Source organism: Zalophus californianus, chromosome 3, assembly GCF_009762305.2.
Source record: "Zalophus californianus isolate mZalCal1 chromosome 3, mZalCal1.pri.v2, whole genome shotgun sequence".
NCBI classification, from domain to species: Eukaryota; Metazoa; Chordata; class Mammalia; order Carnivora; family Otariidae; genus Zalophus; species Zalophus californianus.
In genome coordinates this window covers 191627245-191653598 of record NC_045597.1, presented here as the reverse complement: position 1 = coordinate 191653598, position 26354 = coordinate 191627245, and the positions used below count along the sequence as shown (strand labels likewise).

The 26354-nt window shown below is 49.4% G+C and overlaps 1 protein-coding gene across 12 annotated transcripts in view; it reads left to right on the top strand.

The window, feature by feature from the left end:
• The window catches only part of COL6A3 (collagen type VI alpha 3 chain), an 80162-nt gene that overhangs the window by 26605 nt on the left and 27203 nt on the right, over window positions 1–26354 (top strand). For 9 of the 12 annotated variants that reach the window (XM_027588094.2, XM_027588099.2, XM_027588098.2 and 6 more), the window contains 22 exons: window positions 1014–1613; window positions 3109–3681; window positions 5026–5634; window positions 7668–8273; window positions 9645–10259; window positions 11149–11748; window positions 12399–12736; window positions 13867–13945; window positions 14790–14935; window positions 16345–16437; window positions 16897–16950; window positions 17731–17802; window positions 18515–18541; window positions 18652–18696; window positions 18812–18865; window positions 19326–19388; window positions 19987–20052; window positions 20442–20495; window positions 22779–22814; window positions 23404–23466; window positions 24475–24537; window positions 25697–25759. In XM_027588094.2, the coding sequence (XP_027443895.2) occupies window positions 1014–1613; window positions 3109–3681; window positions 5026–5634; window positions 7668–8273; window positions 9645–10259; window positions 11149–11748; window positions 12399–12736; window positions 13867–13945; window positions 14790–14935; window positions 16345–16437; window positions 16897–16950; window positions 17731–17802; window positions 18515–18541; window positions 18652–18696; window positions 18812–18865; window positions 19326–19388; window positions 19987–20052; window positions 20442–20495; window positions 22779–22814; window positions 23404–23466; window positions 24475–24537; window positions 25697–25759 (4919 nt within the window). The remainder of the gene's footprint in view (window positions 1–1013; window positions 1614–3108; window positions 3682–5025; window positions 5635–7667; window positions 8274–9644; window positions 10260–11148; window positions 11749–12398; window positions 12737–13866; window positions 13946–14789; window positions 14936–16344; window positions 16438–16896; window positions 16951–17730; window positions 17803–18514; window positions 18542–18651; window positions 18697–18811; window positions 18866–19325; window positions 19389–19986; window positions 20053–20441; window positions 20496–22778; window positions 22815–23403; window positions 23467–24474; window positions 24538–25696; window positions 25760–26354) is intronic. The other 3 variants (XM_027588100.2, XM_027588104.2, XM_027588105.2) reach the window with 1 other exon arrangement.

Sequence of the window (26354 nt, the reverse complement as noted above, 5' to 3'; positions counted from 1 at the left end):
CAAGCTTTTCCGCCTCACAACCTCACCACTGGAAGACTGTTGGCTGCATGACCCATATTGCATGATGCATGCTTTCTCTTCAGGCTCTCTGCTCTTCTGAAAGCCTCTCTCTCTCTTCCTTCCTTCAGACTTCCATTCCACACTCTCATAGCCAAAGTCATTTGATAGGACACAGGATAAAATTAGTCGTCAGGTTGAAATTTTAGTGAGACACCAGGGAAGGGATGGGAGATACATATATATATTTTTAAAGGCAGATAGTTAAGTGTGCTGCTACAAATTCTCTAATTTGAGAACTGTTCTTTTGAATCTTCATGTGCCTATCCTCAACCAAGCATGGCAAATAGCCTTTTTGCATTTTAACACATTTCCATGATCCTATTATCTCACTCTGGAGGAATTCCCACGGGCACCCCGTGGGATTATTGCCAGGCAATGCCGTGACTCCCAACAGAAGAGAACCAAGAGAGAAGGACAAAGGGGTCGTCCTAGGAATACGTCAGGGTGAGAATAGCACAGTTTTATTAATTTTTTGTCCAGTCTTCAGGACTTCGTGTTCTCAGGTGCCTTGGGCTAACCCTTCTAATCTATCTGTAAGCGGAAATCTCTCTGCAAATGTGTAGAGGTGAGCCCGGGGGACCCGGTCTCATCCATGTAAGCCTGGCCATGACCACGGTCATAAACCTGAGTGAGGCAGAAAGGCAGGGCATGCTGGTCGCTTCACTTCCAGGGAAGGAAGGTTCTGCTCCAAGGATTCTGATCATTTTTGTTGGTTGCAAACCCTCTCACTTTGGCACTCTCTCTCTCTCCACGAGCCCACTTGGTTTCGTCAACTTGGCTATCGATTCGCCTCACAAACACCAGCCACCACTAGAGGAAAATATGCAGCCTCCCGCCATATTTTGCGAGCCGGATGTGCTTTGCCTCACCGACTGTCTGTGTGCTCTCGATGTTGGCATGTGTGCCCCTCGGGGTTGTGTACGTCTCACTTTGTTTTCTGTGCTCCACTGCAGTTCACGTAAACAAAAGGGATATCATCTTTCTTTTGGATGGATCGTTCAACGTTGGAAAGACCAATTTCCCTTATGTGCGGGACTTTGTCATGAACGTAGTTAACAGCCTTGATGTCGGAAGCGACAATATCCGTGTCGGTTTAGTGCAATTTAGTGACACTCCAGTAACAGAGTTCTCCCTAAACACATACCAGACAAAGTCAGAGTTGCTGGCCCACCTGAGGCAGCTGCAGCTCAAGGGGGGGTCGGGCCTGAACACGGGCGCGGCCCTGGGCTATGTCCATGCCAAGCACTTCGCGGAAGCTGGCGGCAGCAGGATCCGCGACCACGTGCCGCAGCTCTTGCTGCTGCTCACAGCCGGGCGGTCTGACGACGCCTACCTGCCGGCCGCCAATACCCTAGCGCGCGCAGGCGTCCTCACCTTCTGCGTGGGCGCTGGCCAGGCGAATAAGGCAGAGCTTGAGCAGATTGCTTTTAACCCAAGCCTGGTGTATCTCATGGATGAGTTCAGCTCCCTGCCAGCTTTGCCTCAGCAGCTGATTCAGCCCCTAACCACTTATGTTAGCGGAGGTGTGGAGGAAGTGCCCCTCGCCCAGCCAGGTAAAGCTCCCCGACTGCGCGGGGCTCCCTTCCCCCAACACCTCCCCCCGGGGTGGGGGCAGGTGCCCCAGTCTGAACATGAGAGCCTGCTGAGCTGTAGAACCAAGACTGGGCATCTGGGGTTGAAGTATTTTGGTTGGGGGCTTTGAGACACTGTACCAGCAAGCTTAGATCCTCTGTCTAAAGAGTGTTCGTTCATAAAAGAAAGTCTAGAAGATCCAGCTTCTGTTCCTCCCATCTTATCCCCAACCCCCCTCTTTTTTGCCCCAGTGCCTGTGAAGGTTCTGGAGCACAGATCCAGAATGGAGGTGAGAGCAAGAGGGATTGAGTCCCTTTCATACAGGAGAATGCATCGGGGTCATTTACAGATGGAAATTATTTTATTTATATGATCTTTTTTTATGTTCAAAATCCGCTGAAGGTAGAAAATTATTATTTTTTTTAAGATTTATTTATTTGACAGAGACACAGCGAGAGAGGGAACACAAGCAGGGGGAGTGGGGGAGGGAGAAGCAGGCCTCCCGCTGAGCAGGGAGCTGGATGTGGGGCTCCATTCCAGGACCCTGGGATCATGACCTGAGCTGAAGGCAGATGCCCAACTGACTGAGCCACCCAGGCGCCCCCAAAATTATTATTTTTTAATAAATCCAACAAGGGCTGCATCTTTATGTGATGACAAAATGATTTCCAAAGGAAGCTTGGACTATTGCTATCACTGCAAATTAGTACGGTGGTGAGATTCGGATGCATTGGATCTGCCAGCTTGCTGACATCACACCGATGGGGAGCGAGACTGAGACAACTGAAACCTAATCAAAATGCCTCTAAGAACTCTTTGAGCTGAAAATAATGCTCACGTGACATTTCAGAGCCCCCTGTGGGCTGTCCTCCCGGTTTTCTGTTGGCTAAGTACAGCAGGCTGGGATGCACTGATAGACAGAATGACCCACAGAGTAATGATGGGCCCTCTTTGGGGTCCTAGCCCATAACCTCAGAGTTAGGAGAAGATAATCCAGTTAGAGCAGATAGGTGTCAACTCATTTATCCTTGGGTGGTTAACCCATGTCAGCCTTTGTTGCTAGAGATGGGTCAATTCTTAAGCAAAAGGACTGTAAGGACCACATTTTAAATAGTTTAACTTATAACAATTGGAAAACACTGTTCTCCTAGGGTGATTACCTCCTGATGCAAGGATAGGACCCTCTCGGGCTTCCACTGTCTTGCTTTGTTGAAGAAGCATGATGCTTAGATTGGGTAGACCCATCCAGTTCTATCTAGTCCTTTGCAAATATGCACTGCTTTGAAATGGGACATTTTAATGACAGCTGGTGCTTCAAATTTTGACAGTGGGTTTTCTCCTTCCTTGCTGGTACAGTGATCATCAGGCAAATTATGTGACCTCCCATTACCAAATGCTAGTGGTGCTGGGCTGAAGTCACCTCGGTGCCTATTACGTTCTCCTCCCTCACTGTGTCCCAACCTACTTTTGTTGTAGAAAGCAAGCGAGATATTCTATTCCTCTTTGATGGCTCAGCCAATCTCGTGGGCCAGTTCTCTGCCGTCCGCGACTTTCTCTACAAGGTTATCGACGAGCTTGATGTGAAACCGGAGGGGACCCGGATTGCAGTGGCTCAGTACAGCGATGATGTCAGGGTGGAGTCCCGTTTTGATGAGCACCAGAATAAGCCCGAAATCTTGAGTCTTGTGAAGAGAATGAAGATAAAGACCGGCAAAGCCCTCAATCTGGGCTATGCCCTGGACTATGCACAGAGGTACATTTTTGTGAAGTCTGCTGGAAGCCGGATCGAGGATGGAGTGCTTCAGTTCCTGGTGCTGCTGGTTGCAGGAAGGTCATCGGATCGTTTGGACACACCTGCACTCAACCTGAAACAGAGCGGGGTGGTGACTTTCATATTGCAGGCCAAGAACGCAGATCCTGCTGAGTTGGAGCTGATGGTGCCATCCCCCGTCTTCATCCTGGCCACCGAGTCACTTCCCAAGATTGGAGAACTTCAGCCACAGATCGTCAATCTCTTAAAATCAGTGCAAAATGGGGCACCGACACCAGGTATGGCATAGAGATTCTGGTTGCTTCTGCAGCCCAGTTCTGCAATGCATGAGTAAGGTAGGGCTGCTGGCTCTTTATTTTCCCACTTTAATTGTCCAACTGCTCTCAGGGCAAATCAGGAGAATCAGGGTGACATTAGAATGTTTCATAATTAGATAGATATTTCATAATTAGATGATAAAGATTTAGACACATCAATAGTTAAAAATCCTTTCAAAAACCCTATTTTTACTATATGCCTTAATAAAAGCCACACACCATGGGTACATTATAGCTAAAACAGTCTTTAGCTTCATTGTCCTCTAATGTCTTACTTTAAGTGGGTCTCACTCTGCTGTAATTCATCCACAATTCATTCATCACGAACAGAAGGCGTGACGAGAGGCGGGTGCATTCCCACCATTCCATAAAAGTTGGAATTTCCAACTGCTGATCTTTATTACCATGACTTTGCGTTTAACCGCTTTCCATTTGTTGGTAAAAATGCAGTTAAAAGAGTAATTAATTTCAAGTATAACCCTTTTGATTAAAAACTGAGAATTTAGAACTTCTGCATTGACTCTTCAGCCGTACACTGTCGGTTTTGGATTGTAACCCTGACATCTGGTCTCCGTTTTCCCCTGTTGATCCACTGTGACTTGCAACAAATCATTTGAAAGCTCCCATCTATGTAACGGGCTGATGGTTACGCAGGTTCTGCCATCCTGTCTCTCCTCCACCCAACACTGTTTCCTGAGTACACCTCTGAAAGTTGACAATGCTCCTCAAGCATTGAGAAGTTCTAAAATAAAGGTCTATCTGTCTATCATTTATATTGCTGCATTCATTTTCGATTTCTGTAACAAATTGCCATAAATTTAGTGGCTTAAAACAAAATGGATTCCAGTTTTAGAGGTCAGCAATCCCAAACCAGTTTCACTGGGCTGAAAGCAAGGTATCAACCAGATTGCATTCCTTTTGGAGGTTCTTGTGGGTTATGCATTCCCTTGCCTTGTGCGGCCTGCACTCCTTGGCTTGGGGCCCCTTCCTGCATCTGCAAAGCAGCAACAGAGCATCTTCTCCTCTGGCCTCTGCCTCCTCCCTTAGAGCTCTTCCTTGGACTCTCATTGTTTTATCTCCCTCTTAAAAGGACAAATGATTGATTATACTGGGCCTACCTGGATAATCCAGGATAATTTCCTCATCCCCCAAACACTTCATGTAGTTGTACCTGCAAAGTCCCCTCCACAAGTTCTGGGGATTCCGAATTGGATACCTGTGTGGGGCCACTATTCCGCCCAACCTCGACCCATAGCAGATGGTCCCTTTGGGTCACGTGTGTCATTGAGGCTGTCTCCCTCCCAGTTTCAGGTGAAAAAGATGTGGTGTTTCTGATTGATGGCTCTGAGGGCGTCAGGAGTGGCTTCCTTCTGTTGAAAGAATTTGTCCAGAGAGTGGTGGAGAGCCTGGATGTGGGCCCGGACCGGGTTCGCGTGGCCGTGGTGCAGTACAGCGACCGGACCAGACCCGAGTTCTACCTGAATTCCTACATGGACCAGCAGAGTGTGGTCAATGCTGTACGCAGGCTGACCCTACTGGGAGGGCCAACCCCCAATACTGGGGCTGCCCTGGACTTTGTCCTGAGGAATATTCTGATCAGCTCGGCCGGAAGCAGGATAACAGAAGGTGTCCCCCAGCTCCTGATCGTCCTGACGGCGGACAGGTCTGGGGATGACGTGAGAGGCCCCTCAGTGGTCCTGAAGAGGGGAGGGGCAGTGCCCATTGGCATCGGCATCGGGAATGCTGACATCACGGAGATGCAGACCATCTCCTTCATCCCCGACTTTGCCGTGGCCATTCCCACTTTCCGGCAGCTGGGGACTGTCCAGCAGGTGATCTCCGACAGAGTCATCCAGCTCAGCCGGGAAGAGCTAAGCAGGTTGCAGCCAGTTTTGCTCCCCCCAACGAGCCCAGGTAAGGAAGGGAGTCCTTGGGTCATTGTTTCCAAAAGGGGCTACTTGTTTGGACTGTGGGCTCAGAAGTGTTCTCTGTTGGTTTTCTCCACCATATGGGGTAAAAACTGGCCTTTCATGAAGAATTAGGGGCCATGTGCCTTTGGTCTCAGTGGCCAGCAGTGGCGGAACCCTGGGAACATGCTATGATTCATGTTTTGGGCCAAATTAAATTTTCAAAGAGGTGCATGTGCTTTATCGGCTTTAATGCCGATCCCCTGAGTGTGTAGAGGCTTCTGCATAATATTGGAAGGGCTGGGGCCATCTCATTGGTGGCACCAGCTCAATATCAATTCTAAGCTGCCCCTGGCAGGTCCAGCTGGCGGCCTTCTGTGATCAGGGAGGGAAAATGATCACAGGGTCCCCCAAGCTGGGGCACAGTTTCTGAAATATTGGTATTCCCAGAGCTAAAGTGTGATGATTGTTTTTGAATGTGGCTGGTGCTGAGAAGTAAATGTCTTAATTGGCAGGAGTCCACCTTGCTCTTATAACTGTAGTTCATTCTAGTTCATCTTTCCTGTTTCCCTTTTGTGGGCCTGGTTACGATAAGCTAGAAACAGTGGGAGCCTGGCTGCTGAGAATGAAGGGGGCTGAGATTTATCCATCCCTTCACAGTACCACGAGGGCCTGCCTGCCCTGGGCACTCCGGTGGGGAGGGTCACAGTAGTGAGGAGGCAGCAGCATCCTTGCTCCCTTGTGGCTTACACTCTACAGATTGCCCTCTGAAGCCTCACGGGGTGGAGAGGGGAAAAAAAGGAAATGCAGAGGGGAACAAAAGGAAGGGAAAAGTAGAAACAAATGAGAAAAAGTCAGATGCTGGATATGGTACCCTTTGGGTGAATGAAGGAGGTGAGGGTGACTGACATGGTACAGTTGAGAAGGACTGGCTTTTCCTTGCTGGTGTCCAAGACAGAGTATGGCATGCCCCACAGACTTCTACGGAATGTTCTAAAGGGTTTGTGATCAAATAAATCTGGGAAACAGTGGGATAAACAAAGCAAAAGAAGTCCCCCACCCCAATTGATGTGTATTGCACATCTCCAATTCAATAAGAGAAAGCCACATTTCCAAAATTTATTTGACTTGCAGGGTCCTTTTATATGGTGCATCCTGAGGTACCAGGGTTCTCAAGAATACACTTTGGAAATCTTGTCATAGTGCACATGCAACTTCTTTACTTTAAATACAAGCATATGTTTCTACAACATATTTGCTGTCTCACTCTTCAAAATAACTATTTTCTACCTTTGCCTTCTTCCTATTTTGTTTCTTTTACACCCTCCTTCTTCCCAGCACCGCTGTCCATATCTCATCCCCCACCTGTTCCCAGGTGAGCTGTCTCTGCCTCCTGGGCACCTGCCCCTCTCACCCTATGCAAGGGTGCCATTCACCATTCTCTCTCTCTCTTTCCTTGCTTCTCCACCAAGGAAAAGAAGGATGATTCCCTTCACAATACAAACACATCACTTTTTCTTCTTTCTTAAAGACTCTCGATGCCTGCTTCCCCCTCCAGTCGTGCTTCTGTCTCCCTTTTAAAGAGTTCTCTAAATCTTTACAATTCCCTTCTGAATCCACCCTAATCTGTCTTTCACTCTCACCACTCCACAGAAATAGCTCTTGTCAAGGTCCCTCCATGAACAATTCTCAGATGCCATCTTGCTTGGTCCATAAGAAGCTGATGCATGTCACAGTTGAGATCATTTCCTTCCTGAAACACCATCCCTATGTGGTCTAGACATGGCTCTTGTGTGTCTACTCTCTGCCTCCCTCAGAGTTACTCTTCTTTGTCTTTTGCTGGTTCCTTCTCTTCCCCCTGACTTGTAATCACTGTAATGCCAGAATTCACTCCTGGGACTGGTATTTTAACTAGAAGAGTCAGAATGAGGATATTTTGCCTGTCAGGTGGTGATTCCAAGACAAACCGGGAGGTGGTTCATTAACACTAAGAAATTGGTGCCAGCAAAGGTGAAGCCCCTGATAACATGTGATTCGCAGGTGTTGGAAGCAAGAAGGATGTGGTCTTTCTCATTGATGGGTCCCAAACTGCTGGTCCTGAATTTCAGTACATCCGCACCCTCATTGAGAGGCTGGTTGACTACCTGGACGTGGGCTTCGACACGACTCGGGTGGCAGTCATCCAGTTCAGCGATGACCCCAGGGTGGAATTCCTGCTGAATGCCCATTCTAGTAAGGATGAAGTGCAGAATGCAGTGAGGCGGCTGAGGCCCAAAGGTGGTAGGCAGATCAACATTGGTGGTGCCCTGGAGTATGTGTCAAGGAATATCTTCAAGAGGCCACTGGGGAGCCGGATTGAAGAGGGGGTCCCTCAGTTCCTGGTCCTCGTTTCATCTGGGAAGTCTGATGATGAGGTAGATGATTCTGCAGCCGAGCTCAAGCAGTCTGGCGTGGCACCATTTACCATCGCAAGGAATGCGGACCGGGAAGAGTTGGTTAAGATCTCTCTGAGCCCTGAATATGTGTTCTCAGTGAGCACATTCCGGGAGCTGCCCAGCCTGGAGCAGAAACTGCTGACCCCCATCACAACCCTAACTTCAGAGCAGATACAGAAGATCCTGGCCAGCACTCGCTATCCTTCTCCCGGTAAGATGGGGTATTTGTTGTTGTTCTCTGAGTATTTTTTTTAATATAAAAAAATAAAAAGTTCATAGATCCATGGTATTCGTGATAAGTTAAAATAAAATAAAAGGACACCTGATATTGAACTAGTTATGTCTGTTGCTCATTGCAAGGAGGGAGGATACACATGTTGGGGAACCATGGAGCATCTCAGTAAGAGGGGCGTTAGAAAGGACTCAGGATAGGATTTGAGCTCATGGTAAGCAACTTTGTGGAAGGCTGCCAAATGGCAGTTTGGCCTGGATTGGGTATTGTCAAGAAATGAAAGTAATTCTGTGATTAGGTATCTTTCTATGTCTTAGGGCTAAAGCTGTAATTGGCAAAGAAGCAGCAGGCATTCCTATTAACCAGGATGGCAGGTGTTTGGTTATTTTTGTCTTCTTTTTGTCACTGTGTACGTAGGATTCTGATGTTTGTGTTCTGTGAAATCTTTGTGTTCTACAGGAGAACCCAGAGCCTGGCTGTGTGTACTGGGCCAGCTTTTCTGTTTCTCAATATTAATGGCTCAATTCCATGACTTGCTCAGCTTTTGCTGTGCTGTGTTTCCATTATAAGTAGCCTACTGATTTATGAGGCAAAAGAGGCTGAATTTGTTGAGTGGCAATGTATGAGTAGCTCAATAAAATGGCATCCAAGAAGGACCTAGAATTCGAACTAAAAGGAAAATATGGTTCATCTTTCCCAGGACTTTTTGATTAACTTTGTATTTAAAAATGGATTTATATAAAGAAAATAGGGAAAAGAACAATGAAAACAAAAAAAAAATTGTATAAATCCTAGGGGTATGTGGCAGGAGGAAATCCCATGAGTCAAACACCTGGGGACCTATTGTGGCACACTGGGAGAGAGTTGGCATTCTTCACCCATCACTGCCTAAGTGGTGGCCTCAAACAGAGAGGACATTTGACCTCATTTGTCTCTCTCTTCTTGTATACCAAAGATGTTGTTCCGGGTGATCTTGATCCCTTCAGGTAGTAACAGCTTGTGAGTCTGTAGATTCTGATAATCCAGTTCCTAAATGCTGTTTACATTTTTTAAAACTAGTTGTAACCCAGACCGCAAAGCCAAAATTAAAATAGAGTAAACTTAGAGAAAGTTTTGGAGAACTTTCAATAATTCAAAAAGCAGAAATTGTTTCGGTGAAAAAGGCTCAATTTTTAGAGATTAATTTTAAAAAGCTCAAGAGATAAACACATGTACATCAGCTTATAATTTTAATGTTAATTAGTATTGTGGTGCAATATAAGGCAGAGTTCAGAAACTAAAGCAGAAACAAAACCAGATAAACGACCAGTCATGTACTGAGTTTTCCTTTTCTTTTCTTTCTATCTACAGCTATTGAGAGCGATGCTGCAGACATTGTCTTCCTAATTGATACCTCTGACAGCATCAAGCCTGATGACGTTGCACATATTCGGGACTTTGTTATCAAGATCGTTCGCAGACTCAACATTGGCCCCAATAAAGTGAGGATTGGGGTTGTACAGTTCAGCAATGAGGTCTTCCCAGAATTCTTCCTGAAGACCCATAAATCCCAGGCTGCTGTGCTCGATGCCTTACGTCGCCTGAGGTTCAGAGGGGGGTCCCCACTGAACACTGGCAAAGCTCTGGAATTTGTGGCAAGAAACTTCTTTGTCAAGTCTGCTGGGAGCCGGATAGAAGACGGGGTGCCCCAACACCTGGTTCTCTTTCTGGGTGGAAAATCCCAGGATGATATTTCCAGGTTTTCGCAGGTGATTAGCTCCTCAGGGATTGTGAGTTTAGGAGTGGGAGACCGAAATATAGACAGAACAGAGCTACAGACCATCACCAACGACCCCAGGCTGATCTTCACGGTGCGAGAGTTCAGAGAGCTCCCCAGCATAGAAGACAGGGTCATGCATGCCTTTGGACCCTCTGGGGTCACACCTGCACCTCCAGCAGTGGACACACCTTCTCCCTCACGGCCAGGTACGACCCATAGGACCTGTAACTACAGAGCGTGTCATCAATTATCTTTTACTTGAAAAATATAATTAGCATTTATTTTAATAATTTTCATCTGTTAGAGTTGTTGCTGCACATAAAAGTAGAAACCAAATACTGGAAAAATGATTCAGTTGAAACAGAAGGAAACATATCCCAGAAAACGTGGCCAATGATTCTTCCATGAGGCTTCTCTGAGGCTAGTCAGAGACCCATTGAAATGTTCTATGAAGGTGTATTGAGGGTTAGCCATAGATTCATTGGCTCTAAGAATAGTACAGAATCTTTGAGGTTGGCTAATTGATACCCCTCTTTTATTCCAGTCTTGATGGCTTGATTATAATTAGGAAATTACCCCCAAATGCCATTGATTTTTGGCAGGCTTCCCTGAAGCTCTTAGCATGTTGGCAGGCAAGCCTCCACAGGTGTTATGGGGTCTGCTTCCCATTTTCCAATCGGTTTCTTCCAGCCCTTTTTTGATCTGCCTCTAGTACATCTCCCTCGACTCCTGTCAGGCATCATTGTTTATTTTTGGCCAGAAGGAAAGTGGTTAGTGGCATTTCCTAAAACATCTGAGTCTATAGACTGTGGAATCTGTGACAGGATACCATTTTGCATGGGATAATCAGACTCAGTTCTCAGTTTCCCTGAGTCCTTCTGCCTCCTATCCTTTTATTCAGATGACTTATTTATCTTCTTGTTTTTAGCATAATGGTGGCTATGAATTTGGGAACTATAGAGGCATGGAATAAAGCAAAGGTGTTCGCTGTGAATAAGTTCCAGGAATGTCTTATTCCATTTACTTTACACTTTGTATATTTGGTATGGATATGGAAACAAAAGTTCTCCTCATTTCCATTTTAATCATTTTTAGAGAAAAAGAAAGCAGATATTGTGTTCCTGTTGGATGGCTCCATCAATTTCAGGAGGGACAGTTTCCAGGAAGTGCTCCGTTTCGTGTCTGAAATTGTGGACACGCTGTATGAGGGGGGTGACTCCATCCAAGTGGGGCTGGTCCAGTACAACTCTGACCCCACTGATGAGTTCTTCCTGAAGGACTTTTCCACCAAGCAGCAGATTATTGACGCCATCAACAAAGTGGTCTACAAAGGGGGGAGACATGCAAACACCAAGGTGGGCATCGAGCACCTGCGGCAGAATCACTTCGTGCCGGAGGCGGGCAGCCGCCTGGATCAGAGGGTCCCTCAGATAGCATTTGTGATCACGGGTGGAAAATCAGTGGAGGATGCCCAGGAGGCCAGCCTGGCACTCACCCAGAAAGGTGTCAAAGTGTTTGCCGTCGGCGTGAAGAACATCGACTCAGAGGAGGTTGGGAAAATAGCATCCAACAGTGCTACAGCATTCCGAGTGGGGAATGTCCAGGAGCTGTCTGAATTGAGCGAGCAAGTTCTGGAAACTCTGCATGATGCAATGCATGAGACCTTATGTCCGGGTGTGACTGATATTTCCAAAGGTAACCGATCCCCTTTATGTGTACATTTTCATCCTGTCATGCCGATGTTTAGGACTTGTTGAGTTATTTAGGTGCCTGGTGCTGGCCCATGGCTTCCTTGAACCTTTGGCTTCTTTAGGCATTTTCCTTATATCCAGGTGGGTTGGGTCCTGGCAACCACCTGGCCCCTGTTATCAACAAAGATACGTTATCTTTCAGGGTAAGGGTGGAAGTCTGTATTTTGTTGTTCTTCTAAGATTTACTTTTTCCCTCTATTCCTGGATCTCCCAAATAATTCAGACTTATTGATACCTGTTTGTGTTTATAGGTTTTATTAGATCAACTATTTGAGATCAGAGTATCTGAGTTCTCAAATGCATTTAATTTAAAGCACAATCTGGGGATGTATGTGAACACCGACTGGATAGCAGGCCAAAATTGACTAACACCCCAGAAAAGCAAACCCATTAAAATGCCCTACACTCTCAGTTCCTAAGAGTCAGCACTGGTGTTCCCTGAGAGGCAGACGGATTGCTTTCAAAGCTCATACATAGAGGATCTCATTTTGCCCTTGAGCTTGAGGCCCGGTCCCTATCCTGGGGCTGTGCCTGTGTATTGGACTCATTTCGGCCACCTTGACTTAGAGCTCATTGCCTACGTTGCTTTTGCAGCCTGTAACCTGGATGTGATTCTGGGGTTTGATGGATCAAGAGATCAGAATGTATTTGTGACCCAAAAGGGCCTTGAGTCCAAGGTGGACGCCGTCTTGAATAGAATCAGCCAGATGCAAAGAATCAGCTGCAGTGGCAGCCAGATGCCCACCGTGCGAGTGTCAGTGGTGGCCAACACGCCCTCAGGTCCTGTGGAGGCCTTTGACTTTGCCGAGTACCAGCCGGAGCTGTTTGAGAAGTTCCGGAACATGCGTAGCCAGCACCCCTATGTCCTCACTGCAGACACACTGAAGGTCTATCAGAACAAGTTCAGACAGTCCTCACCAGACAATGTAAAGGTGAGCATGGGCCCCCGCTTCTTTCAGCTTCCTGTGCGGTTTCTGGACTTCTATTGGTCAGGAGGAACACCTCTATGTCCAGATGCCCCTTTCCCCAAAGTGTTCTTCATCTATAAATACTCTTCATGTTTGATGGGGTTGGCAGTGCCTGAACATGAAAGTGCTTTATCGTCAACTGATCATAATAGTCTGAAATGTATTATCTTCTTCATTTCAGTAGTTTTACTAATACTCTAAAAAAAAATTCCTGGAAATCAGTAATTAAGCTTGACTGAGTTGAAGTGATGACTAATTCATGTTTAATTGTAGTCCTATCCATTAAGGACATCATGCTCTGTTTCTCTCTCTTTCTCTCAGTGTGATGTATAGATACATACATGTATACATAGATATAGTGTGAACACACACACACACACACCCACCCCCACACACCCACCCACCACTAGTCTGCTCAGATGCCGTAACAGATTACACAGACTGGATGGTTGAAACAACAGAAATTTATTCTCACAATCCAGGAGACGCTGCAAGTCTGAGATCAGAGTGTCTGCTGGGTTGGTCTTCGGAGGCCTCTGTCCTTGGCCTCCAGAAGGCCACCTTCTCCTTCGGTCTCCATACGGTCTTTCCTCTGTGTGTCTGTGTCCCAATCTCCTCTTGTTAGAAGGAGACGAGTCACAGTGGATGAGAGCTCGCCCCAATGATCTCACTAAATTTAAGGACACTTTAAAAGCCCTGTCACCAAATACAGTCATATTCTGAGGTACTGAAGGCTAAGGCATCATCATATGATATTTGGAGGGACATAGTTCAGCCCATAACAAACATACACACACACACACACACACAATTTCTAGAAACTATATCACATAAATAGGAAAATGAGATAAACTGTCTTTATTTTTATTGTGATTTTTTTAGTTAATCAAGCACCACAATAGACTCATTTATTTTATCCCTCATTTATTGCACAGTATCAAGGAGCTATGCCCCGGGGGATGATCATTCCTCAGCGTTGGCCCCAGTGTCCTCAACTGTTAGATGGAGGGTTTGAACAGTCCAGTCTCCTCTCTGGAAGTCTGTAATGTTTCTTTCTAATTGTGGCTGGGGTTTGACCGATCCTTTATTTTCAGGTGGTCATTCATTTTACGGATGGAGTGGATGGAAGTCTGGCTGATTTACAAAAGGCGTCGGAGGAACTCCGACAAGAAGGTGGGTTGTGGGTTTTCTAAACATGAGAAGTTGGCCTGGGTGAGAGCCAGGAGTGCTCTGGGGAACCCTCGGGGGTTCCTCCCCACAGTCTGGCCCTCTGTCACCTGCCTGGGGCTGTCAGGGTTCCTCTCATACCACAGATGGCTTTATCACCAAGTCCTGACAGAGGCCCCTCAGGTTCTCAGACTCATTCAGGTGGTAGAACATCTAGAGAGCATGATGCTTTTGCAAAAGAACATGACACTTTGATCACAGCTCAAAAATACCACCATTTTAAGCAAAAAGACGCTCATTAGACAAACAAATAACGAACACATTTTCCAAATTTAAGGTGATTAGATAAACAGGGATGCCTATTTTCAGATATATCTGTTTGCTTTGGAATTTGTAGCACTGACTATCAGAACGTGAATGCCAACACCAGAGGCTTAGAGAAGCAATATTTACCATAAGGATGTTCTATTTCTTAGCTGGCTTTTCCTGAGCAAAAAGACAAGACTTGTTAATCTAGTTTTGGGGGTGAGGCCTTGCAGCTCTTTCCGCAGCATCCCTGTGTTCTGTCAGGTCAGGCCAGAGTTTACGAATTTATGTATGAATATGTTTCCTGTTGTCACTTCCTGTGTTTCTCCTGATCAGCTTAGTTCTACAGCTGGAATAGTTGCCCAGAGGTGTCCAAGGTTCCAGTATGTTAACTCTCCAGGGTAGCTAACTAGTTTGATTCCATACGTTTCAGGTAAAAGCCACATTTTACACTGAAGTTTTCTTTTAAAATAAAAAGTCAGGAGGATGATGAGGTTGTGGTTTGGAGTGCTGGGCGAGCCACAATGGATGTCTCTCCTTGCAGGGGTCCAGGCTCTGATCCTGGTGGGCCTTGAACGCGTAGCCAACCTGGAGCAGCTGATGCAGCTGGAGTTCGGGCGAGGCTTCCTGTACAACAGGCCGCTGAGGCTCAACTTGCTGGACCTCGATTATGAGCTAGCAGAGCAGCTGGTGAGTTTTTATGTCTCTACCCACAAACCGGTCCAGATACCAAATTCTTTGTCATCTTAAGATAATGAAGGCATTTTTTTTTTTTTTTTTTGTTTGCCAGATGAGTGACAGAGGGGCTCTTTGGGTGGGTAATTCAAAATTCAATTCATTTAATTCACTTGGGAGGGACCTGCCTTTTTGCCACCCCCAGCGTGAGTCCTGGAAACAGAGGTATCCAAGAGCTGGGAAAACAGCCAAGGGGACGGCGGGTCCCCACGCAGGCTGCTGGTGGTGTCAGCTGCTGGTTTCCTCTGCTCCCTTTCGTGAGTGTCTTGCCCTTCATAAGATTGCCACGAAGGCAAAATACCAGACTGTCCCCAAACAGGAAACAGTGTTGTAAGTATCAGAAAGCTTGCATGCGAGAACAAGGCTATGCAGGAAAAGAAAGACCATTTCTGGGCCAAGATGCATCTCCATTGCCTTCTCTCCTAGTTTCCTCTGGAGTAGATAAAGGTGACCCCCGAGGCTTCCCAGTGCTTGGGTTCAGCCTCTCTTGGCTGGAGGTGCTAGTTCCTGGAGTGAGGCGGGCCTTCGGGGGGTGTGGGGCTGAGTGGTCAGTTTAGGGACTGTTTGTTGGAGGCAGGAGTGGGCGGTGGGACAAATTGACTGTTACTTCTTCCCGGGGCTGGAATTAAGACTTTATTTTGATATTGGGTGGAAGGAGGTTGTGTTAGTTGATGACATGGTAGAAAGCGAAAACTCTTAAGAAGCCCAGCGCAAGAAAAGTATCGGACCACCAGGAGTTTAGCAGTTGGAAATGTTTCTTGGGCGTGCGCTTTCCCCGTCAAGCCAGGGGCTAGGATGGGAAGGGAACGTCGAGGGTGTCTGCTGAGTGTAGACCCCACTGGTGACCCAGAGTGTGATGCTGGTGGTTAAGACGCAGGCCACCTGTGTCTGTCCCCCACACGGCAGCTGTGCCCGAGGCCTCCTGCGGGCGGGCCCCATAATCTGTGCTCTGACCCTGGCTGTGAGGAAGGATGTATGGATCTCAGTTTTGGAGATCCTTCTGTCCGGGCCATAGGCAATTTGTTTCTTAGGTCTTGCTCTTTGGAGTTTAAGACTGTGTAAGTTATGCTTAACCTTTGAAATTTGAAGATGTATGTTGGAAACTTGTAGAAATAAGGCCCAGCCTGAGGTGACACTGTGAATAAGATCTGTTTGACTTTGATCGATCTTCACGCTCCCATTTGTGACTTCCCACCGCCATCCTGACTGCTCAGCCTCGGAGGGAATGCCACGCGAGCAGAACTTCATCTCTCACTGTGAAATCCATGCACATCGGATTTTGACCTTCACGGCATATTTATGCTTTTTTTTTTTTTTTTTTCCTAGACATTGTTGAGACCTGAACTTTCTTTTCCTTTTGGTAGGACAACATTGCCGAGAAAGCTTGCTGTGGAGTTCCCTGCAAATGCTCCGGACAAAGGGGAGACCGTGGGCCCATTGGCAGCATCGGGCCAAAGGTAAGGGGGCTTTGCCCTTCCCTTACACCTGGAGCTAGATCTCAGCAGAGTCCCAGGGGCTCAACAGGAGGCCCGAGGGGAGCTGGATGCCCACCACCTTCTCTCTTTCCTCGGGGTGAGGGCATCTGTTCTCTAATGCACTGGTTCTTCATTTTATAAAATACTGTTGAAATCGGTGGGCATCACTAGCAACCTTGCTGTGGATGGACAACAGGGATTCTTAGCAAATGCATCTAAGTGACAGGAAACGGACAGGATTTCTCAGTAGATCAGAGTCTTTAAGATTCTGATAGACTAATTATGCTGGAACAATGAGCGGAAGCCCAAGTTCAAGGGGGCAGCTAAAGCCATGCTGATCGGTGGCACTGCTCTATCAAAGGAAGGGGGTCGGGGGACACTTGAATGTGGAGCGAAGGAAACCATGGGTCTCAGCTGAGGAACTGATTTGCTCTGTTCTAGGGTATTCCCGGGGAAGATGGCTATCGAGGTTACCCCGGTGACGAGGGTGGACCCGTAAGTACAAGACAATTTGTTCTTGAAGCTTTCGTTCCCTCCTTATTCCTCACACGTTGGGGTTGAATTGTGGGCTTCATAGTCTGTCCCATTTCCAGTGACGTTCCTACTGGGAAAACATTAACTTCTGACCTCCTCAACGACTGCCCTCAGACCCCTACACCGTGGAGCCCAGTGGGATGCCCCCGGACACTGACCCATGTGGGCATGCGGTGCGGGGTTTTCCTGGTCCTGTTTCTGAGGGAGACACTTGATGGCCTCTGAGACTTGGGGCCACTGGAAGGTCCAGCTGGGGGCTCAGGGAGCAGTTCCTGGGACCAGTGAGGTCTGAGAGGCTTTGAGACACTAGCAGGAAGCCCAGCCCTGGGTTGGGGAGAAAGGGCCCGGTGGGGAGTAGGTGAAGTCACGGGCTCCCAGCTGGAAGTGCTGGGTGTCAGGGCTGACCCCAAGACCCTTTGGAGAGCTGGGAAACAGGGATGGTGCAGAGGAGATGTCAGGCCGAGGATTCTCCTAGCACCCAGTACCCAGAAGCCTGCCCACCCTTGGTCCTCCAGGGAGGTACCCTCTGAGCTGCAGACCCTTCCAGGCCCCACTCCCTTCAGGGGCAGGAACTGCCCAGGGCTGGGGGTGCAGGGTGCCGGAGGCTTCACTGGGATCAAACAGCATCTCTGCCAGCAAAATCCACTTTCTAGGACACGCCTTTCCTTGCAAAGCAAACTCAGTGGAGGCATGTGACAAGGAGGGGCTCCAACCTGTAAATGACTTTGTCTCTCCGGGCAGGGTGAGCGCGGTCCTCCGGGCGTGAACGGCACTCAAGGTTTCCAGGGCTGCCCCGGGCAGAGAGGAGTAAAGGTACAGTGTGTTGGCCCCTGAGAGTGTGGGGGGACCCACAGCCCCAGGGCCCTGGTAGGTAGAGGGCATTCCGTGGCACCTGCAGAAGTGAGAGAGTTTCCCCAAATGCCTCCTTGGGGAGGAAGGCCCCCGGGGGCTCCAGCGGCCAGCAGCCTCTCGTTGGAGGGCGGCTCCAAAGTCTGGCGGGCTCAGCAGCCCTGGCAGCCGTGGGAAGGGAGCCTGAGAATAGTGGAATAGTTTCCTATGGGCAAGCCAGGAGGCAGTCACAAGGACAGAGAACGCACGGGCCAGGGCGGAGGGAGGGCTGGGGGCCAGCAGCTCCAGCCCCGGACCCTGAGAAAAGCCAGGGAAGTGTTGGGGCAGAGTGGATGGCAAGTGCTAGAAGATTCCTTGTGTGAAATACTTGGATGCGTTTTCTCCTCCGTGTGCTGAAGTTTGAAAGCAGCTGCTGAGGGGAAGGGGCCAACGAGGGGCAAAGTCACAAAGGGATCTTGGAGCCTGGTCCCCTTCTGCTCAGGGAGCCAAGGTCCCGGCAAATTAGCCTTAGGATCCTCCATGTGATGGAGAGAGGGCGGCACAGACGGATGAGTCCCCCACACGGAATTTCGGATTCGGGGTGCTCGGGTGGGGTGGGGCTCCCCCTGCCTGTTCTAGCCTCTTCTCTTTGGCCTCCAGGGAGGAGCTAATGTCTCCCCTTTCCCCTACCTTCCAGGGCTCTCGCGGATTCCCAGGAGAGAAGGTACCTACGCTTGTTTCCGTTTTTTAAATTTAAAGCATTCCCAGTATCTGTCATTTCTCCTCTGCCAGAATGGCTTCCTATCCTCACGGCTGTGTCTTGTTCCCTCGCAGGGTGAATTAGGAGAAATCGGGCTAGATGGTCTCGACGGTGAAGATGTAAGCGATTTCACACTCTGAGTCCACACTGCGTCCAGTCCTGGACATCCTGGCCGCTCATCCCTCAGATCTGGAAATTGCGCCAGGAGTGACGTTTTCTTATTGTCTTTGACAGGGAGACAAAGGATTGCCTGGTTCTTCTGGAGAAAAAGGGAATCCCGGTAGAAGGGTCAGTATGTTTCCATAGTGTTGCCATTGTGGAAAAACAAAAAACATTTTCCTTAAGGAATATATTCTTTTGTTCACGTATGTGAAGACTGCTTCCTCCAGGCAGCCTTCCCTGATGTCCTCTAGGGGTGCATCCTTGGCATCACCTCTGTCCTCTGTCAGCTGGGACAATTACATCAGATTTTTTGTTTGTTTGTTTGTTTGTTTGTTTGTTTGAAGAGTTATGTCTCGTAGGGCAGGGACTGAGTGTGTTCTGTTTAAACAACTCCCTGGTGCCTGGTACAGAATAGGTCCCAGTAAATATTTGGGATTACCTGAACAGATCAGAAACATCTGGGAGTCATTTTACCTTCATGTAAATGAGCAAATGGGAAAGGCTGTTCTGTTTAAAGAACGTGACTTTAAGGGTGAGATACAAAAACCCTATCTAATCTTTGTTTCTGCTTGTGCTTTTTATTTAGGGTGACAAAGGACCTAAAGGGGACAAAGGAGAGAGAGGAGACACCGGAATTCGAGGTGACCCGGTGAGGGAGCTTCCTCATCCACAGTTTGAGACCCACATTTGGGCAAGAGGGTTGCGGGAAAGTGGGTTGAAAGGAAGAATTTTAAACCAGAATTTTGAAATTGCCTTAAAATGTGTCAATAACATAGGTGGTTTGTCTTTTTCCTACAATTTCGGAGATGCATTTGCTCTCTCCCCTGCAAAGACAAGCGTCTGCAAGGCCTAGCATACGAAGACCTCAGAAATTTCCCTAAAAGCGGGTCTCAGGCACTTTAATCCAGCAGGATCGGGTGGTCAGAAAGCTATTAGAGGCGGCCAAAACCTTAAGGCCCTGAGCCACCCCCCCCCCCGGCCACGTCCTGCAGAGCCCACCCACCCCACTCGGACAGCCTGACTGTGGGGTCACGGACCGCTCTTGGCTCTGGGAAGGGCAGTGGCCGGGGTCCCTCTTGCCTTGTTCTGGCCAGGAGGAGAGGGGGCCGGCCTGGCAGGGCTTTTTTAGGGCCATAGAACCAGAGAAGCTGCAAACCCTTTCTTCCCCCGTCTCTTTCCCTCATGTGAATTTCAGGCGTCCCTTTCTTGCACGCGCGGCTCATGTCCCTGACCCGTGTTGTTCACAGGGTGACTCAGGGCAGGACAGTCAGCAGAGAGGACCCAAAGGAGAAGCTGGAGACATCGGCCCCATGGTACGGCACTCTGCATTCCCAGGTCCCGTTTGCCAACAGCTTGCCCCAGCCACAGAGGCCACGGAAGTGGTCTTCGGGGCCGTGGGGCACACGAAGCCGGGAGCGGACTGTGTGTGCAGGTGAAGGGGTCTCCCCAACAGGGAGCAATAGCCGCTGCCACCAAGAGGGGCTTCTTTCCTGCAGATTTGTGCCCCTTAGATATTAATGGAAAATGCTTGTCAAGCCAGAGGCTTGTGGAGATGGGCCCGGCCCACGTCTAAGGGACCCCACCAAGCAGCGCACCACCCTGGGTGTGTGCCCCTTTTCCTGTGGTGTCTGGCACAGTGTGCCAGAGTTAGACAGTCTTCTTTGCAGGTGAGAATCTTACGCCAATGTTTTCTGTACGTCAGGGTCTCCCTGGGAGAGACGGGGTATCTGGAAGCCCTGGAGAACCCGGGAAAGACGTGAGTGCCTCTTGGGGCTTGGGGGGCTCCCTGGGAAGATTTAGCAAGTGCCGCCGGAGTTGCCAACACGACTTGGGGCAGAGCTACTCAGCAACTTTATACTTAGGGACTTTAAGGGGATTTCTGAAACTGTTGTCACCCAGACCTTGCGGCTTATAGAAATTTTTCATTCTTCCAATTTGCTCCGTGCTCCATCTCTTCCCCCACCCCCCTGGTTCTGCCTCCTGCCCGTCCAAAAAAACCCACATCCAACAGATACTTGTAAAAGTAATATCTTTGCTGCTTTCAAATATTTCTCTTCGTCTTATCCGGCTAAATATTTTAAAAATCCAGACGGAAGCAGGAATACAGGGGGGGGTGAGGGCATGAGGGGCGGGAAAGCTGACGGTCGTAAACTGGTTGGTTAAATGATTGTCTGTACTGCTGTAACTCAAGGATGCAACCAGATTCTGGCTTCTCCTGAATGGTATCTTGCAGCTGCCTTTTCAAGACATTTCACAAATGTCTGTTGCAGGATAGCTCGTTGCGTGCCAGCTCTTTGAGTCTTGTTAAAGGGTTGCTAAAGCCGAAGTCAATGTATACAATCTGTAGGAGGTTTCCTGGGAACCCAGAGCTCGGGGCTCTGGAAGTAGGAAAGAGTCCCTGCATGGGGAGGAGTGGTCTGAAAGTTGATAAATCTTCAGGGGGCGGGCAGGGGATGGCTCTGCTCACCAGTGGAGGCAGCCCAGCCGCAGCAGGCTCGGCAAGAATGTCACCTCCACCAGCCGCACGTGCCGGGGGATCGATCGGCGGCTGGACCGTCTGAGACATGCCCTGCGCTGAGGGCTTTTGGAAGGAATGACTCTCACCCGTGATCAGACGATCGGCCTCGGGCATCATTTTTTCAGTTATGCTTTTAAGATTCAGAAGAAAACAAAACTTGAAAATGCCACCTTCAAAGTTCTGAGGATTAGAGTTGGATAATGCTGAGGAGCTGTATAATGAACAGCGACTGGGGAAATACTCTCTTGTCACATGGGCTGTTGGCTCCGTGGGCGAGCAGAGCCAAAACTTGTTTTCATGAAAGGACTTAAAACAGAGCCATGCGTACCATTTGTTTGATTTCTGTGGGCAAGGTAGAAACTTGGGTTTGAATTTGATATGGTCGAGGGCTCTTACCTCACCCTTGAAGCTGGGCGAAGCCTGGCTGTTGGTCTCCTCCTTCCCTTACGACCTCGCTGCACCAGGCTCATGCCAGGGTGAGATGTGTCCTTCCCCCTGGGTCACCTCACGCCTCATGCCACCACTGCAGGCTTCTGCAGGCCACCTCTGGCATGAGCCGTGCGTCTTTGAGCACTGGTGGCCTCTGGTCATGCTCCAGGATGTCCCCTTTGGGGGAGGCCAGCCAGATTGTTAATCTCAAGGAGTCTGGCCTCTCTCTTCCTCCTCCTCCACTGGTCAATGTGTCGTCCATGGAAGGAGGCCAAAATCTTGCACTACAGATGCTGCCACCACAGTGAATAATGGCAAAACAATCACCCCAGAAAATCTCTGGGCTGGTCCGCTGGGAGTGGAGAATGCCTTTCTTTGGTTGATGCGGCAGATGCACTAAGCCCTCTAACAGAGCTGGCGTGTTACAGAATCCAGAATACTAACCCTTAACCTCGCAGAGATACACCCAGGACCTTCATGCATTCCCATCTTATACATTTGCACTGGAGAAGAAGCATCACAAAATTGGGATTAAAGGATTACTTAGCGCAGCGGGCCCACATGTATTTGAACTGAGGGTCACTTCTGGAACATCAAGGAAGTTGTTGCCAAGTCATGAGCCCAGACTAAGTACAGTTGGGCTTTTAGGTTCACATATACGTGCACTCCCGATGCTTTACTTAATGGAGTATGTGTTATATTTGGCCAGAAACATCTGGAGAGTTTGGGACTCCCTTCCATTAGAATGAACATATTTCATTACCTCTCCCCGCAGTTAGGAAAATGGTCGTAAAGCGGACGGGTCGACATGACCATTTCACATCCTTGTTTGAAACTGGCTGGGATTGTGCAGCAAGAGCGAGTCATTATTTTGCTTGGCAGGTCTGAAGTTAACTCTGAAAGCTTGCATTTGGGTGGTTAACAGGGCAGCATGGAAGCAAGAGCTCGAAGAGATGAGAGCAGGAGGAAGGGTGTCTCGCGCGCGTCTGCTCGGGGCCCGCTAGGCGTGGCGTCTGGTGCTCGGCGGCTCCCGTCGCAGAGAGCCCTGGGCTCCGTCCCCAGGCTCCCTCTGAGTTTGTGACTTCTCCACAGGGTGGCTTCGGCCGGAGGGGACCTGCGGGAGCTAAGGTAGGTCTCTCCCTTGGTGCCTCTTTTCTGCTGTCACGTCGGGACTCACCGTGTGCTGTCAGAGGGCAGGGATGCAATCCCGCCCAGGAGCCAAAAGCACTGTCCCTCGGCCAGCAAGGCGTGAAGCTCAAACAGCTGGCCCCACCTTCTCCACCAGCTCCTTAACTCAAGCCTCTTCTAAAGGGCTTGTGAAACTGAGTGGCCATGGGGACGAGGAGCAGAAGCAAAGGCGAGAGATGGGGGAGGCGGTGTCCGGGCATCCCTCAGCCCCGATGTGCTTGCTTATCTGGGCCTTGGCCCATCTCAGTGTCTACTCACCTGCACAAGGCAGGTTTGGATTAAAAACTCCCCACCTCACAAAGCAGTCCTGAGCAGAAGGTGTGAAAAGACTGAGAAACCATCATAAGAGTGCAGAGTGACCCCAGCGGCGCGGGGTCATGTCTCAGTCTGGAGGCATGGCGCCAGTGGCCCCCGCCCCTCGCGTAGGGCTGTTCCCCTGTCTCCCTGTCCAGATGTGACTGTGGAACACACAGCTGACATTGGCATAAACTACCTTGACCCTCCCCCTCCATCTTCTTCTGTTTCCAAGGGCAACAAGGGCGGCCCCGGCCAGCCAGGCTCCGTGGGAGAGCAGGGGACCCGAGGCACACAGGTCAGTACCCCTGGCAAGGTTGCGTGCCTTGTGATGCTTTCCCAGATGCCCTGGTATTTTTTTTTTTTTTTTTAATTTCATTGAGGTGGCCGTCAGTTTTACAGAGTTGAACGCGAGACTAATCATTGTAAGGTGAACAATTCTGTGGCAGATAGTACATTTGCAGTGTTGTACAAGCATCAGCTCTATGTAGTTAGAAAAGAGTTTCACCGTCCCCAGAGCAGCCCCCTCCCCGTTAAGCCGTCACTCCCATCTCCCCTCCCCTAGCTCCTGGAAACCACTCATTTCCCTTCTGTCTCTGTGGGTTTGTGTGTTCCGGAAATTTGACGGGAAGGGAATCATACCCTATGTGGCCTTTTGTGTCTGGCTTCTCTCACTGGGCATCATGTTTTTGACGTTCCTCTATGTAGTAGCAGGTGTCTATGCTTCCTTCTTCTTTGTGGCTGAGTCACATTCCACGGTGTGGACAGACAACAATTTGTTTACCCAGGCATCAGCTGGTGGACACTTGGGCTCTTTCCACCTTTTGGAAACTGTGAATAGTGCTACTGTGGACATCTGCGGACAAGCTTTTGTTTGAATTCCTGTTCCTTGTAATTTTTTAAAAAAAATTCAATTTATTTATTTTAAAGAGAGAGAGAGAGAGATGGCGGGGGGGGAGGGTCAGAGGAAGAGGGAGAAGGAGAGAAGCTCAAGCAGACTCCCCACTGAGCGCAGCGCCTCACGTGCGGCTCGATCTCACGACCCTGAGATCATGACCTGAGCTGAAATCAAGAGTCAGTTGCTTAACCAACTGAGTCACCCAAGTGCCCCTTGTTCCTTGTATTTTTTTTTAAACTAACTTCCCCATTTGTGTCCTGGGTTGGGGCTACTGTTAAAGCGGAGACAGAAGCGTGGTCTCTAGCAGGCTTTTTGCCTGGCAGAAGTGAGGCTCGGGCTTCTGGCTCCTGAGGTTCCTCCTGGAGTGCCACCTTCACACAGCACTTACGTTGGCCTTTTACTTTTCAGGGCCCACCTGGTCCCACCGGCCCTCCAGGCCTGATCGGCGAACAAGGCATTTCTGGGCCTCGGGTAAGTCGGCTTGATCTCACCCCCGTCTTTAGCCAAGTGGAGAGCACAGGGCTGCACAGGCTGAGGTCCCGGGGATGGTGTTGCTGTAGACGGACTTCCCTTCCCCTCCTCCCTGGCAACATGCGCCAGCTGGGTGGTAAGCACAGGGAGGCCGTCCTGCATCTCCAAAGTCTGAGGGCAGAACTGCCTAAGGTCTAACTAAATCTGCCCCGATTCTCTGCGAACGCCAAATTGTTTCATAGGTGGCCCCTGGAGATTGCCTTGTGGTTCGGTATTTCGTGTAAGGTGTCCCCCACCCGCAGGTTCAACACACAAGCTGCTCCTTTAACTTGTACGACCACAGGCATGAGCGTCCATCTCGGCGGTTGGTGACCATGCGCAGAACGTGTCAGAGCTGAGCGGGGACCGGGCGCCCAGCCCTGGCATCCCTCCCGCCTGATGGGATATCGAGGGAGCTACCCTGTCATTTGCTATGGAAAGTCAGAGTGACCAAAAACTGGCAAAGGCCTGACCTGTCGTGACATAAATGCACGAAATGTCGGATAGCGAAGCAGGAACTTTGTGCGAGCCATTGTTTGCGTAGACGGTCCTTCCCCAGTTTGCAATCTGAGAAATACCTACTTTCCGAGCTTCTGTGGTTTTGGTCACATTATTTAAGCTGTGATTAGTCAAGAGTTTAGGGTGGAGTGGGGGTGAGGTGAAGCTCTTCGAATGGTCACTGATGACAAATAGCTGGTACCCCCTGTTGGCACGTCCGTTCTGGTCATTTCTGGGCTCTGGAGGCTGCACTCCATTTTAAGAGCTATGTTTCATCGTTATTTATTTGCTCCCTCAATGGGTACACGTACACAGGATTCCACACCTGCACATGCAGGTGTCTGTGTGGAGGTGTGCAAAGGGAAACAGAGGCACATGAAACCTGGGTGCTGGTCCCTCTAGTCAGGGACTCGGGGTATGTGTCCCTTTACGGACACTGGTGCCACGCGGTCACCCTGATGTTTTAGACTTGCACAAGCCCTGTCCGTGCGGGCTTGCATTTGGGTCTCTGGCACCGTGCGTGGAGCTGAGCGTAGCGCGGTGCGGGGTAGGGCTCAGGCCCTTTGGCTTGCGGAGTGGGGGGTGAATATTTCACTGACATGCTCCTCTCCTCATGCTCCAGGGAAGCGGAGGGACCGCAGGTGTTCCTGGAGAACGTGGCAGGACCGGTCCCCTGGGAAGAAAGGTTTGTCTTGACAAACGTCAAGCTCATGTCCTGAGGTCGAGCCCCAGCCAGAACCCCCTGAGCCTCTGTGTCATCCGTCTGTGTGCCCCCCTGCCTCACGCATACCCAGCTTCTCCCGTCGCCAGCCGGCTTGGCCAGTGGGATCCCTGTCCCATCCCACCTCAAGGGAACACACGGGCTGTGCTCAGCGGGCTGGCTCTCGTGGGGCCAGAACCTGCCAGCAGCTGGGGGTTCCCTCATCTGTCCGTGTGGCGGCACGGGGCTCCTTAGAGCCCTAGAGCAGATTGGAGGCGCTCAAGCACAGCGTCGGAGCCGTGCTGAACACACATTCTTTAAACTGTGGTGGTGTGCGCGCGGAGCGCTGCTGGCCATATTTAGCTAATCTAAGAGCCCCAGATCCCCGGCTACTTTGGATAACGGCAGCTTGTTCTATGAAGGCTGTCTGAGAACAGACTTTCCATAAGCCTGAAGAGAAACCACAATTTATCAGAAACAGTCTGAAAGGGTGGCATTTTCTCAGTCAAGGAAATGTGTTCATGGGAATTCACAGTTGTCTCTGTGCCTCTTGCTGGCGTTGTTGGGTGTCCCTGCTGAA